At 32.4% G+C, this 15,061-nt stretch overlaps 1 protein-coding gene across 1 annotated transcript in view; it reads right to left on the bottom strand.

Annotated features, from left to right (window-relative positions):
• CSMD1 (CUB and Sushi multiple domains 1) overlaps positions 1-15,061 on the bottom strand; it is a 2,413,561-nt gene that overhangs the window by 647,857 nt on the left and 1,750,643 nt on the right. Inside the window, exon 20 of the mRNA XM_074209535.1 lies at positions 549-731. Within this exon, the coding sequence (XP_074065636.1) occupies positions 549-731 (183 nt within the window). The remainder of the gene's footprint in view (positions 1-548; positions 732-15,061) is intronic.

Genomic DNA, 15,061 nt, shown 5'->3' with positions numbered 1-15,061 from the left:
TGTTAGTATGGATTAGAGCAAAGCTAACTTGGACCAGAACCAGATCTGAGTCCAGGTCTTTCTGGCTCCAAGCTCTAACTCTCTATCTATATTCTATTGTCTATATTGCTAGAATATTTTCTGTTTGGTCCAGGATCATTAGGAACTTTTTTATCCAATAGACATTTACATTAAAACTATTTATTGTTTTCATTATGGAAAAAATTGGGATAATAAAAATTAAAGAACCCTAACTGTTGATTATGGATTTAGAGATAGAAAGAATATCAGAGGCCATGTAACCACTTCATAGGTGGGAAAATAGAATCTACTGATGTTACAAGACTTGCCCAAGATCACACAACTAAGTGAGAAAAAAAGAATTTGAACCCAGGTCTTCTGAATCCAGAGGCAGTCTCCCTTTCTGTCTTACCAAGCTAAACATGTAGAGTAGCCATGGTTATTAAACTTCAAATCCTATAATAATACTTTCTTTGTGGGATGAGGGAACATTATTCTGTACAAATGAAGAGTAGAATAAGCATTTGGGTTCAAAGACTAATACTTACAAACACAACTGGGTTTGTTGCCAGACCACTGGTTATTCTGTTGACATGTGATAACTCTCTCTCCCACTAATTCAAAAGCAGCCTGACATTCAAAAGTAAGTGTATCTCCATGTAGGAAACTGTTGCCAGTTCTTTTCCCATAAGATGGAATTCCAGGATCACCACAACCTCCTTTATCAATCTCTGAAAAAAAGATAAGCCAAAAAAGATGAAATATCTGTATTCCCTGAATATTTCTTAACATCATTCTTTTGAGAGTAGGAAACTAATTTAACTTTAGTTCTTGAAAATGCATTTTTGTAAGAAGTTCCTAAAGAAAATACAATTCATTAGAAAGCTAACATTTTCAATTATGCTAGACACAGAGAGAGACAATTAAGAGATATTTAAAACTAAAGGGAAAAGTTATTACACAATTTGATTTTTGGTTCTTTAAAAAAAAGATTATGAATGGATATATGAATGTTATTCCAAAGCAAGTTAAACTGATAAATTCACATTCAGTATATTTTCTGCATGCATATTTGTTTTGCTAATACTAAAATGTAAATATTTTTATATTTATGTTTTAGAAATCATAAACCAAACAAACAGCATGCTTAAAATTTAAATTGAATAAGTTTCTTCTTGTTAAAACTCATAAAAAAGTGAATATGTTTATTTTTTTCAGCTAAAAATACAATAAAGGTAAGCAGAATTCCACTCATTAAAATGTGATTATAAATAAATTCAGTTCAATAAACATTTTAAAATATTTATTACATATCAGACACTCTGCTAAGGATACAAAAACAAAAAGCAGCCTCTTGCCAAAGACCCTAAGGGGCTGATGATATTCTGCTAGGGGGGGTAGGTTGAGGGTGGGGGAGAAATATTAAACACAAACAAAAGGTACTTCAAGGAAAATAGTTTTTTAAAAGTGAGGAGCACCTGAGGTGTCTTTCTATATGAAGCAATACCAGAACTTAATTTTGCCAGGTATGAGAGATATCAGGGATTTCAGACAATGAGGGAATACATTCAAGACATGAGTTACACAGTCTGAAAAAACAAAGATGTAGTATATGTTCAGTCCTTTTTGGAGTTACTAATAGGCAAGTTTGGCAGACTCATGGAGTTCATTTATGGAAATAATCTGAAGTAAATTTGAAAAAGTAAATAAGAGTCAGATAGTTTAGGTTTAGAATTTTGTATTCCCCCCCCCCCCAGGAGCAATAGGAAGTTACTTATGATTTTGTATAGGAAAATAGCAAAGACAAAGTTAAAACTTAGCCTAGCTAAATATATATATATATATATATATATATATATATATAATTTAAGATAATAAGGGAATATTTTGCTGATAATTCCATTCAGTCTAATTTGCTGGTTGGGGCATTTCTCTTTATTCAGGCTCTATCTGTGGGGATTTTGGTAAAGAACAAACATGATCAGAAGTTCCTTAGGCAATGTCAAAGAACTATCAATGTGGCAGTAAAAGAGACCAGTAGCTTTTAAAGTGAGAAATAACTTTTGTTCTTATTCTTCCTCTCTTTTAAATGTATATCTCAGAATTCTGACAGATTTTCCTTTAACTTTTTGATGGGAGTAGAGAAAGAGAATGTTTTTCTCACCTCTCCCTCCCTAATAGCAACTATAGCTGTGATCCTTAAATGACTTAGAATTCATGTGAGCCAGAGACTGGAACTCAAGACTCTAGTTGCTGCTTTTGATTTGTGCCTTTTTCCCTAACAACAGGTCACTAAACAATACTCCTGAAATATATATTTCTACCTTTGATGAAGGCAATGACATCCTTTCATGGAAGGGAGAATGAACCAAGTATATGACATACTCTAATATTTTAATTACAGTTCAGATAATGAAGTCTGAGATGAAAGTAATGTCTGTTGACCAATCCTCCAAATCTTCTTAGTCTTTTTTTTTTTTTTACTTCAAGGGAGAATATAACAGGACTATATTTCAAATCTTAAATATTTGTTAATATATGTATAATGGGGATTGAGGATTGATTAGAATCCTGGATTTCTAGGTCATAAGGAAAAGTATTCCCTCTTAGCCCTGAGAGAATGATTTAGGACTACTATCAATTTTGAACAGGAAGGTAAACTTGAATCACACCTGAATGTTCATAAAATAATGAATACATCATTTGTGAAGGATAGAGTATGATGAAAAAGATCAATGAAAGCTACTGGCTAAACAGCTTAGATTAGAAGAGCTGAAGCTACTTAACATTCATTTCTTCAAGAATTGAAGGAAGGTATTAAACAAGGTCTTTTTTCCCCACCTACTTACCCCTCTCTCTCAGTCACAGTACCTCTCCCTCTGAATGGCTCCCTTTTAGAACATCTGCTAAGGAAGGGCGGCACCTAAACCTACTGTGCCTTATTCTTCTTCAAGCTGTCTGAAATTTTTCTACTGTGTCCTCAAAGTTTGTACTCTTCTCTCTACCCTTCCCCACTTTTGTCAGCTTCTTTCTATGTTATCTTCTCCCATTAGAATATGAGCTCAATGAGGGCAAAGACTGTATTTCTATTTCTATTTGTGTTCCCAGAATTTAGCACAGTTTTTGACACATAGCAAACACTTAATAAATTTTTGTTGAGCATTAGGTCAAGTTAATAGAATTTACTAGGTGCCAGTCACTGTGTAAAATAAACACCCTAATATAGATAGTATATTTTATATGAACTTATGTATAACCAAAAGTATATAAAATATGCATTGTCTTCTCCATTGCTATTTTTATTATATTACTAATATTTCATCTGATATTATATAATAGTCCATTAGTTTTAAGTTCATTGTGGGTAATTTTTATTTATTATCTGAAATTCTTAGAAGAGTACATAGAATATAGTAGTTTAGTTGCTACAAACTCCATAAAGCAGGAGAAAAGGGGACCAGGGTGGACTAGAGAATCCTCATGATATCTATAGGTTAAAAGCAAACTAGTTGTTGAATAAAGTATGGGTAAATAAAGCTTCAGGGTCAAGAGGAAGTAGGGATATGATTGACTAAAAGATCATCACTCCTGGGAGAAAAATAGAAATAGTTTGGAAAGGATTTATCTTTGCCCTATCCAGGAAGAAGAGAAGAATAGAAAGGATACAATTTTGGCTTTCCAATTCTACCTTAAGGCTGACACTTATTTGTATTATATATAATTATGAATATTTTGTGTTTTGAGTATTTCTTTTTGGGAAAAAAAATAGCTGTCCTTTACATAATATCTCCTACTTTACATGTGGAGTAAAATTTTATTGAGACTATATTAATTCATTTTAGAGAAACCCTATTCATGATCAAATGCTTAGTTTCAATTAAAACATTTTCTCCAAGGTTCTACTCTAAGGGAGGGGTATAATGAATCGGAGTAGAGGAAAGGATGGATCCTTTTTTGTTAGGTTAGGTCAGATTCCTCCACGTGTTCCCTTTCTAAAACTATTCTTTTATAAATGAGGAACCTTGCTGAGTTACTAAATTTTGCAGTAAATTGCTTAAGTTCAGATATCTTTAAAGGACATTTCTTTATTAACAGCTATTTTTTTCAGGAATTAGTGAGGTGCTACAGTGGATAAAGACCTAGACCTAAGGTAAGGGCAATCTAATTCAAATCTGGTCTCAAACACTTATAAGTTGTGTAACTCTGAGCAAGTCACTTAACCTCTATCTGCCAGGTTTTTTTTTTTTTTTCATCTATAAAAGGATAATAATAATACTCATCTCCTGGGGTAGTTACAATAAAATAAGAAATATTTTAAAGCTTTTGCAAACATTAAGCACTATATAAATTCTAGCTATTATTATTTCATATTATAGCTCTTTATCAACTTTTCATTCTAGTCTAAGTAGTCTTATAATTCTCCCCTCAAAGTGTACTGCCTTTTTACAGAATGCCTCCAATTTCTGGAATGTGCTTTGCCTTCACCTCTGCCTCTTGGAATTCTTAGATTTTTTTTTCTAATTTAATGGCACATATGCAATGACTATATTTAGATTTATTTTTGCTCAGAAATTTTTAAGAAGTATTTTAAATTTTATTTTCCTAATATACAGAAAATGTTTTACTTGCCTAGATAAAGGTAAATTGCCTATATTATTTCTCTCTGATTCATGGAGGAGCGGTTTTTTTGCCTTACTTAAATTTTCCCTTATCTAAAAATTTGCCTTACCTAAAAATAAAACTTCTATAAGAACTCATGAGAGGCTAGTAAAAACTCTGAAACATTAGATAACTCATGGTTAGTAACCATTAGTACAATATTCTCACTAATTTATGTTTTAATATTGGACAGAAAAAAAGGAATATGATCAGTTTCCAAGGCAAGCTGGTATGTATAGATACCTGGCTTTGGAAATTCCAATGATCAATTAATAAACATATATTGTATGCCTATGTTAAGATCTAGGAATACAAAAAAAAAGGATTTGCTTTTCAGGAGCTCGCATCTTAAAAGGGAAGCCAACATGCCAAACAAATATTAACAAAGCAGGTTATATACATAATAAATATGAAATAATTAAAAGAAGGCAAGCACTAGAATTAAAAGGAATTGAGGAAAATTTCCAGAAAAAGATAGAATTTTATTGGGATTTTTAAAAAGTCTGGGAAATCAGCAGGTAGAATTGATAAAGAAGAGCTTTCCTAGCTTGGGGGATAGCTAGAGGAAATGACTGTAGTCAAGAGATGAAGGGTATCATTTGTGGAATAACCAGGAAGCCAGTGTCATAGCATCAAGGTGTATATATACTGAGGGCTATAGTATTAACATTCTGCAAGGTAGGAGCTGACTAGGTTTTGAATAACAAAGTACTTTATATTTTCTCCTGGTAGCAATAGGGAGCCACTGGAGTTTGGGGTGTGGGTGTATGAGGTAATATGATCAGATCTGTGCTTTTGGAAAAAAATCAATTTGGTGGGTAAATGGAGGATGGTTTGAATTAGAGAGAGACTTGAAGTAGGCAGACCCACCAGGAGGTTATTACAATAGTCCAAGTATGATGTGGTGAAGCTCTGAACCACAGTTGTGGAAGTGTCAGAGGAGAGAAGGGGTCTATCTGAAAGATATTGCAGAGATGAAATGGAAAGGTCTTGACAACAGTTTGGATATAGGGTATGAAAGATAGTGAGGAGTCAAAGATAACTCCTGCTTTCCTAGCCTGAAATACAGGGAAGATAGCAACACTAACACTCCCCATTCTCTATAAATTCTAAAAACACTCCCTTAAAATTCCAGAGAGTTCCTCTAAATGTTTGTTTATATGCACATCTTTCTTTGAGCTCTATGGTATATATATATATATATATATATATATATATATATATATATATATATATGTATATATATATATATATATATATCTGTGTGTGTGTGTATACACATATATTAAAAAAACAACTTGCTTTCAATTAAATCATTGCCTCTTTTGTCACTTTAGAAACCAGGAACTTAAATGTTAATTTATAATATAATATAATATAATATAATATAATATAATATAATATAATATAATATAATATAATATAATATTACATAACATTATATTATATATTTTATATATTATAATATTATTCATATTCATATTTGGACCTTGTTTGCTATACAAAAGTCACTGAGCTACAGAGGAAGCAATACCAATTGTAAGAATCATATAAGCTATTACTTGGGAATATCTTCAGTGCTATAGAAAAGCAAGCTCTCACTCCATCCTCCATATACAAATGGATTCTAAATGTGAATATCCCCTCTGGCAATGCACCATACAAACATCCATTCTTCCTCAACATATCCAAGGCTTATAGAAGTCTTTACTCCACCCAAGCACATTTACACTAAAAAAGTAATCATAGGTTTTAATTAGGGAGGAAATTCTGTAGAGAATCTTTGTCTACAACATTCCTGACAAGTGGTCATCTACCTTTTATTTTGATACCTCTAGGAAGAGAGGGGAAAACATGGATCACCTGAAATACTCCTCTCTAGTTTTAGATGGTTCTAATTAGGTTTTTTATGTATTATTAAATTGCATTTTGTTAAATGGAATCTAAATATTGAGCTCTGCAACTTCCACTCATTGATGCTCTTTGGGGTCAGATACTTAATCCATTAGTCAACAAGAATGTATTAAGCACCTACACTAGCTGAGCTGATAGAAGTTCTTGAGAGAACCCTAGAATTCAAATTTTCATTCTTATTCAATAGAGGGTAAAGTCTTGGGGGGTAAGGACTCTTTTCCAGGTCTCCTGCTCCCCATTTATATCCCTAGAATCTAAAACAATGACCTGAACATTTTAGGTACTTAATACATGTTGAATTGAATTATTAAAATATTAGGAATATTTGAGAGTTTTTAAAAATTTACATTTGCAAAAGCAAGTGAATCCAGAAATATCTCAATTGTTTAATTTTGGAGAATGACAATAGGAAACAGCCCTTTGCAGTATTCCCAATTCCCATATAAATATAAACAATCATTATTGTTTGACAGGTAACCTGGATTTGTCTAACTACTGTTCTTTTTCAAATGTTGGGACAGAAAACCTGTCAGCTGCCTCATGTTGGTTTAGAGCAAGCATGTTAATGCTCATTCAATCATATACAAGGTCAGTGTAGTCCTCCGGCATCACCTGTTTTCTGACAACATACATTACAAGGTGAATATACAAGTCTCCCACAGGCAATATACTCTCATGCTAGGTTAACTGCCTAGTCAAAGCTTCTGAATGCTTTCAAAATTATATCTTATAACATCTGTAAAATTCAGGGTATCTAATTTTAAACAGCTCTTAATCTTTCTCTGATGGGGAAACTTTATGCTTTCTCATTATTGTGTCATTTAATATCAAGCTCTTTCTATAATTTAGAGGGGAAAAAAACAGGAGAGGAAAACCTCTTCTTTTAAGCAGCAATAAGATATTTCTATAGAATCATTAATGCTTCCAAAGTGTTCTATATGGGTATGAGTTTCAAAATAGTCCTGTGAAATTGGTACTGAAGATAGTATTTCCATTTTTCCATCAAAGAAAACTGAAATTCAGAGAGGTAAATGGAGTGCCCATAGTCATATAGTAAGTGAAAATATCAGGATTTGAATTCAGAGTTTTCTGACTCAAAGTACAGTCATCAAGTTAATAAACCATTTTGCCTTTACTAGTAATATCCTTTTATGCATACTTGATTTGGAAAGTCCCCAGAGTATTACTAGAATTCTATTTTTCAGGTCTGGGACTAGCCTTGCAGTTTGAGGCTTTTGAAGCAAAACTTTTTAAGACCTAAACTCTGAATTTGCAGTCTGGATGGATCTGATATTTGCTTTATGAAAAACCATATTAGAGGGATCTGGGCCATAGAATAGGGACTAGTAAGCACTTTGATAATTCAGTAGCATAAATGGTCTATGTGCTTTCTTTAATGTATAATTGCATATGTACTTTCATCAAAAAATACTGAAAATGTTAATGAGGCCATTCATTGCTCTATTTACAGTATAAATAATTGACATGCAAAAATAACATGCAAACAATTCTAAAAGTGTGTTCTAATACTCAGGAGATCAGAATAACAATCATCTTCCTAAAACACTATTGAATCAAGGGACAGATTGGTACTGCAGTGGAGAAAGCTCTAGTGAGTCAAGAGAACCTAAATTCAGATTTGACCTCAGATACTTGACATTTCTTACTTATGTGACCTTGAGTTTGTCAATTAGCCCTGATTGTCTCACATCTTGATCCATCTCTAGTTGTCCTAATTCATATCTGGTCACTGGACCCAGATGACTGGAGGAGGAAGGAAGGCTGTTGAATTAGTACAGCACCACCCCCCACCCCTACTCAAATCCAATTCAGTTGCTTGTAATGGTATCATCTCCCCTAATGTCATGGTCTTGTTTAAGAATGAAGGACAAATATTATCATTGAATCAAAATAGTTCTAATGAGGTGGAATGGGAATTAGCACTTGAAACAAGCAAACGCTACTTATTTTGAGCATTTCTTCACCACTCCCATCATGAGGCAATGTTATACATTTTAAATATATATATATATATATAATTTCTCCAATTCTCTAACTAGTTTAATGCAGTAGTAGTCTTAAACTTTTAAAAGCATAAAAATAGCACTGAAGAATTATGAATTTTATTTCATCTCTTGGAAATAAATGGAGACACAATATCCCACTAAATCTTGTTCTGATGACCCATTGTGGTATGGAAGGAAATATATATGATACTCAACCCAGGAAAAGCTTATTATATGATATCTCATCATCATGCTGTAACTTTCTCAAATCCTTCAACCTCTTTTTTTCTGATTGGAAGACTGGAGGGTGAAACACTAAACTCCTTCTCCAAAGCTTTCCCTTAGAGGACAAGAGCTGAATTCTCCAACTACTTCTCCATTTTGATCTAGAACTCAGCTTGGTTTGAACTTCATCTCACCTTTAGTACCCACCCCCCCACCCCCCATCTCTAGACTCCATGGTTAGAGCTCTATCCACTGCCCCAACAATCTGTCCCTTGATTCATTAGTGTTTTAGGAAGGTGATTGTAATGCTGCTCTCCCCATTACATTGGGCCCTAATCCTAATCTCAGTTTTTTCAATTTCTTTTTCAGCTTTCCTATCTTTCCCCTTCAGATTGTTGACTCTTTGAGGTCAGGGACTATCTTTTTCCCCCTTTATTTGTATCCCAGCATTTATTACAATGACTGACCCATAGAAGGCACTTAATAAATTTTTATTGAATTTAATTTAATCAAAGACCATGGTAACGAAATGCAAATTCTGGTAGGTCTTCAAGAATGTATGGACCAGGTGATTTGAATAAATGCCTGCCAACCAAGAACCAGGATCAGGGTGATCAGAAAAATAGAAATTTTACAAATTAAAATTTGTGTCTGCATATGATATAATCCACTGGGTTGTACAGTGGACAGAGCACTGATCTTGGAGTCGGGAGAATGGGAGTTAGAATCTAGCCTCAGATTCTCTCCAGTTGCTAGCTGTGTAACCTTGGGTAAGTCACTTAACCCTGATTGTCTTACATCCAAGGCCATCTCCAGTCTTCCTGATTCATACCTGGCCACTGGACCCAGATGTATCTGTAGAAGAAAATGAGGCTGGTGACTTAGCACAGCACCCCCTCACTCAAATCCTTGTCATGGCATAAATTCCCCTGATGTCATGGTCTTCTTTGAGAATGAAGGACAAACATCAACATCAACAGTGCATTTATATTATATAAAAACCTGTGATTTTAATAGTATATATTAAATCTAATATATATTTCAGCATTGTACTTGTGTGTGCAACCTTTTGAACTTCATTTGACTCATTTCTATTCATTTTGTTAAAAGTAAACTTTTCTTTCTTTGTTCCCCAAATTCTCTATGTTTTGTTCTACCTTTCTCCTTCTTCCCTCTTACATCTCATTATAACTATCCCTTCCCTACTTAGGTAACTCTCCCTTCTCTATTAAGTATAATCAAGTAAAACCATGGACCATATATGAAAATGTATATCTCATTAGACATCTCTATTCTCCAGGATGATGAATATTTCAGTTATATGTATTTTGCAAAGCCATCTACTGATATACAAAGGGTTTAGGATCTGTGTTATAGGGTATCTGTACAGATGAAATCATGGTTCCATGAAATAAAGGAATATAACTGAAAATAAATAATGGCATTATATAATGCTGGTAGTGATTCAGCTACTTTAATCAAGTCTTCACAAACTCCGTTCTGAAGGCATAGATTTGTACTGAGAGTCTTGGTAGTCAGAAGTGTATAAGAGTGGGGAGCTGTTAATATTCCTTTGTAGAGGTAAGATGGAAAAAAGAGAGGGCAAAGAATAAATTCTCAAACTGTGAGAAAATTGTAAAATAAGTGAAAACCCTGCATTTTAAAATATCTCTGAATTTTATGGCTGTTTTCCTTTTAAGAGAACTATGATACAATTTCTATGTAAACATCATACCCTTGAATCACAGATTACTCCAAAATCACATCATACCACTGAATCAGCAGAGGGTGCTTTCTGCAGTTTTCCCAAAAAATGGAAGTCCTGAGCAAGCCCAGGCTTTTATTCAGTTCTTCTAGCTGTAATGATACCCATTTACAAAATGCTCGAAGAATTACTAATGTAATTTGTAGTTACCCAAACAAGATTTTTTCCACTGTGTGGAGCTGAATGGCATGTTTGGGAACTGAATCCACAGCATTAGCCTCATTATCATCCTTCTGTGGCCAACAAAGCTAACTGGATCAAGGACTACATAAGATATGTGTGCTATTATAGAATCTCAGAGCAGGAAGGGACCTCAGAAACCATCTTATCCAAGTCATATTTAAATACAAATCTTTTATACATTATACAAATGGTCATCCAACCTCCCCTTTAAAAACTCCAATTGCTACAAATGTTTCCTTACTCTGAATTTGTTTTCATATATATATATATATATATATATATATATAAAACTTCTATTCACTGCAACTAAGTTTTCAATAATAATATATATAATATATATACAAGCTTGATTCTATTTAAGATAGTCCTTAAGAATAGCTAACATGATATTCCTTTATTATCACTAAGTTTACTTTTTTTATAGAATAAAACCTCCTAATTCCCCCAAATTAAAAAGTTAATGAGCAATTGCTGATTGGGAAAATTCCATCTCTTCCTCAATTTTGGTATTTTGATAAAGTCAATTTCTGCTAGAAAAATGCTTTACTCACTTGGAACCCTTGCAATTTCATTGATTCTTTAAATTCTGATGAGATACATAGTAAAGAGAAAGGGAAGAAATCTTTATTGCTAATTCCAGTTTGTCAATGCTAGTCCTCATAATTGACTATTAAATATTAGTTTAAGAAAAATGCTTTTAAAAATTCATTAATAGATTTAATAGTGCATGGAAGAAAAACACTGATAGTATCCTCTCCTAAAATGATTTTAAAGACCCTTTTTTATTTTAAACAAATGTGGTAACATAACTATAGACCATACAGTATAACAGCCTCACGATTTAGATATCTTAGATATCTAAGATATCTTTAGATATTATTTCACTTTTTCCTCATATATTGTTTTAATTAAAAATTCTTCTAGTGCTATTGCCATATCACAGTTGAGAAAACTGAGGTTCAAAGAAGAAATTTGAAGAACAGTATAATTAGTAAACCTCCTAAATGAGTTTTTTTTTTGAATGTCAGGCTCTTTCAACTATACAGGATTGCAACTATACAATATTGCAAATATGTTCCTTTCAACTATATGTGCTCTTTCAACTATACAAGCAAATATGTGCTTTTTCAACTATACAATATTGCAACTTTACAATATTGCAAATCTGTGCCAACTTTTTGATGAGTTGTGAAGCTCAATCAATTTTGAAAAGCAAGTGTTTAAAACAGAAGTAATTGACTATTTTCTCCTGAAAGCTTTCATTCTCTTCAAAGCTAAAGTGATATAGTTGAGACTGTAGACTATATGTATACCTTTTTCTATACTCCATAGAGCATTTTAAATTCTTTTGTGCTTTGTCAGAAACATCAAGGTTTAAATTAGAATGAAACACTTGCAAACATTAATCAAAGAAATAAAGTACATCAACAGGAAAAATAAAATTGTATTTGAAAAAACAGAGAAATTGTAACATGTATATTATAATTAGACATTCAATTTGCAGAAACTTCATCTTACAAAGAAAAAATGTTGATTTGCTGAAGCATCAAGTTAAGATTGATGGGACTTGAGTGCCTTTTGCTATTTTAAAAAAATACTTTTTTTCAGCATTCTATACATGCTGAATCATGATGATGCTAGTCCAATTAATATCTGTATTTTCTTAATCAATGAACTAAACAAATTTAATAATTTGCAAGGAAAATACTGATAATGTTCTAGTTTAATCTTCTAAAGAGCTCTTCCATGAAGACTCATGATTGAATGCATTCATTTTACTATTTTTCATAATAATGCCTCAATTTTACTGCTGCATATATGACTAATATGGTCAGATATTTGTGAGGTATAATGTCTCTAAGTACATTCTTTTAATATAAGGGAAATATGTGTGTTTGTGTGTTTGTGTGTGTGTGTGTGTGTATGTGTATAGTAACCAAACCATCTAAATGAATTATAAAATCACTCAAAAGACCATGATCTAACTGTCCTTATTGAAAAATTAATTGGATGAAAATTGTCTATGATCCAAGTTCTGATATTTAATTAGATAAAAAATGTCCTTTTGAATATATAACTTGGATAGATACTAATGAGTCAATGAAATAAGTTTAGAATTGAACAGAAACAAGAAGAGAACTGAATTTCATTTGGGCAATTGTATAGAGCTTTAATGATCTCAAGCTCCCTCTGGAACTAAAATTAATCAATTCAATATAAATTTCATTTATAAAAAGTTTTATTGATGTATTAAAAAATCACTATTACTTCCTAGTAACTATTCCCCCATAGAATTCATTCTTGTATCAAAGAAAAATAGTTGAGAAAAACATCCGTATGTAAATTCTTGTCTTTGCTTTTGTATCTATATATTTACTTACTAAAATCTTTTTTTTAGGCTTTTGCAAGGCAAACAGGGTTAAGTGGCTTGTCCAAGGCCACACAGCTAGGCATTCACTAAGTGTCTGAGACTGGATTTGAACTCAGGTACTCCTGACTCCAGGGCCGGTGCTCTATCCACTATGACATCTAGCTGCCCCTAAAATCTTCTTTTTATACCTCAAAGTGGACAGGTTCTAGAAAGTTATGCCAAAGGAGCCTAAACCATGAAGAGTCCTACCAGTATAAGAATGGGGTATAGGCCCAGTGAAACATCATATATTTATTGTATGATGACTTCTCTAAATAAATACAGAAAGATTCATCTCCAGTTTGGCCATGATTAATCACAAAGAAGACCTAAATTTTAGGAGATGATGAAAGGGAATACCTGTACAGATGAAATTGCAAATACTTATAGTAGTAAAGTAGTTGAATGGCTACAGGCCAAACACAGAGTGAGTAAAACCCAAATTTTAGTCTTGCTATGGATAAATATCAGTTGTGTGACTGTGACAAAAAAAAATCACTTAACCCTGTAGGGCCCCATGTAAATTTCTAATATTATAAGTTATAAATGAGTTGCTCATCCACATCAGTAGAGAGAGGTTCCATTCAGGAAATTTCATTTCACTTTTGAAATCAGTTTGTACCAAAATAATTTAATAAACATGATGAAGGAAAAGAAAATAAGCATTTATAGGGAAACTTTTGTTATTGTTCTAGGCACTTGCTTTTACAACTTTTATCTCATTTGATCCTCATAACATACCTGCAAGGAAGATACATTATTCCCATTTTGCATTAAAGAAGCTGAAGCAAAAAGAAATTATAACTTGCCCAAAGACAGAGATTACTTATTTGAGATTTGAACTTGACTCCAAACCCAGTGCTGTACTCAAATACACATATTCATAGATGATTTCTAAGATTCCTATTAATTCTAAAATCTTTATCATTCAATGGGAAGTCAAAGTAATTCTATTAATTTGACCTTGATAGCCTAGACTATTATAAGGTTTGGATCTTTTGCTCTATTATTTTTCATTGTTGGATTTATTTTAAGGTGGCAGATGGACAAGGAAAATCAATTGATTTAAAAGATGATTCAATACTAGAAAATTATTTTACTAACTTTGTTCTTTATATTAAAAAGAAATATTCAAAAGAGATAGGAAAACTCATACAATCTCCATCCAGAGAAAGAAAAAAACAAATCAAAAATAACATAAACCCCTTCTCAATCTGAAATCTCTTACTTCTTTTCCTTATTCTTAATTCCTCATACCAAAAATGACTACTCCGTAAATATGTTTAATACAAATGTATATGTACAATATTAACCTGACTTTGTCTTTGAAGGAAGGGGGGTGATAAGGGAGGATAGAAGGAAATCTTGTAACTTAAAAATATACATATTCATATGAACGAATGTTGAAAAACTTTCATAACATGTATTTGGAAAAATAAAATATCAATTTAAAAACCAAGAATGGCAGTTCATTTCTAAATTATAAAGAAAAACTATAAAAACTCATTTATCCTTTCATTATCAATGTATATTCTTCCCAATCCTTTCAAAGAGAGCATCATCTGATTTTTTTACCCTTATGTGTGCTTTTGCATTTAAGATCAAAATACAAATAAAAAATTATCTTCATTGTTATTTCTAACTTTAAATGTAGAGTAACATGCTCATAAACCATCATTGCAATGAACTCTTTAAAACCCTTTTTTCCACAGAGATATCCCAGATAGTCCTCCCTTTTTTCCAGTTTATTTCAGACTCTTTTCAAAATATATTCTATGAACATTGAACATCAACCTTACAAAATAACCAGGGAATATTTTAAGATAGATTGTATCTGTGAATAAGGTAGGTCATCTCCACTAACTACCAACCAATTCACAAACACACACACACACACAC

Source organism: Macrotis lagotis, chromosome 1 (genome assembly GCF_037893015.1).
Source record: "Macrotis lagotis isolate mMagLag1 chromosome 1, bilby.v1.9.chrom.fasta, whole genome shotgun sequence".
NCBI classification, from domain to species: Eukaryota; Metazoa; Chordata; class Mammalia; order Peramelemorphia; family Peramelidae; genus Macrotis; species Macrotis lagotis.
Note: the sequence above shows the minus strand (reverse complement) of the source record. Positions and strands in the feature narration are given on the sequence as shown.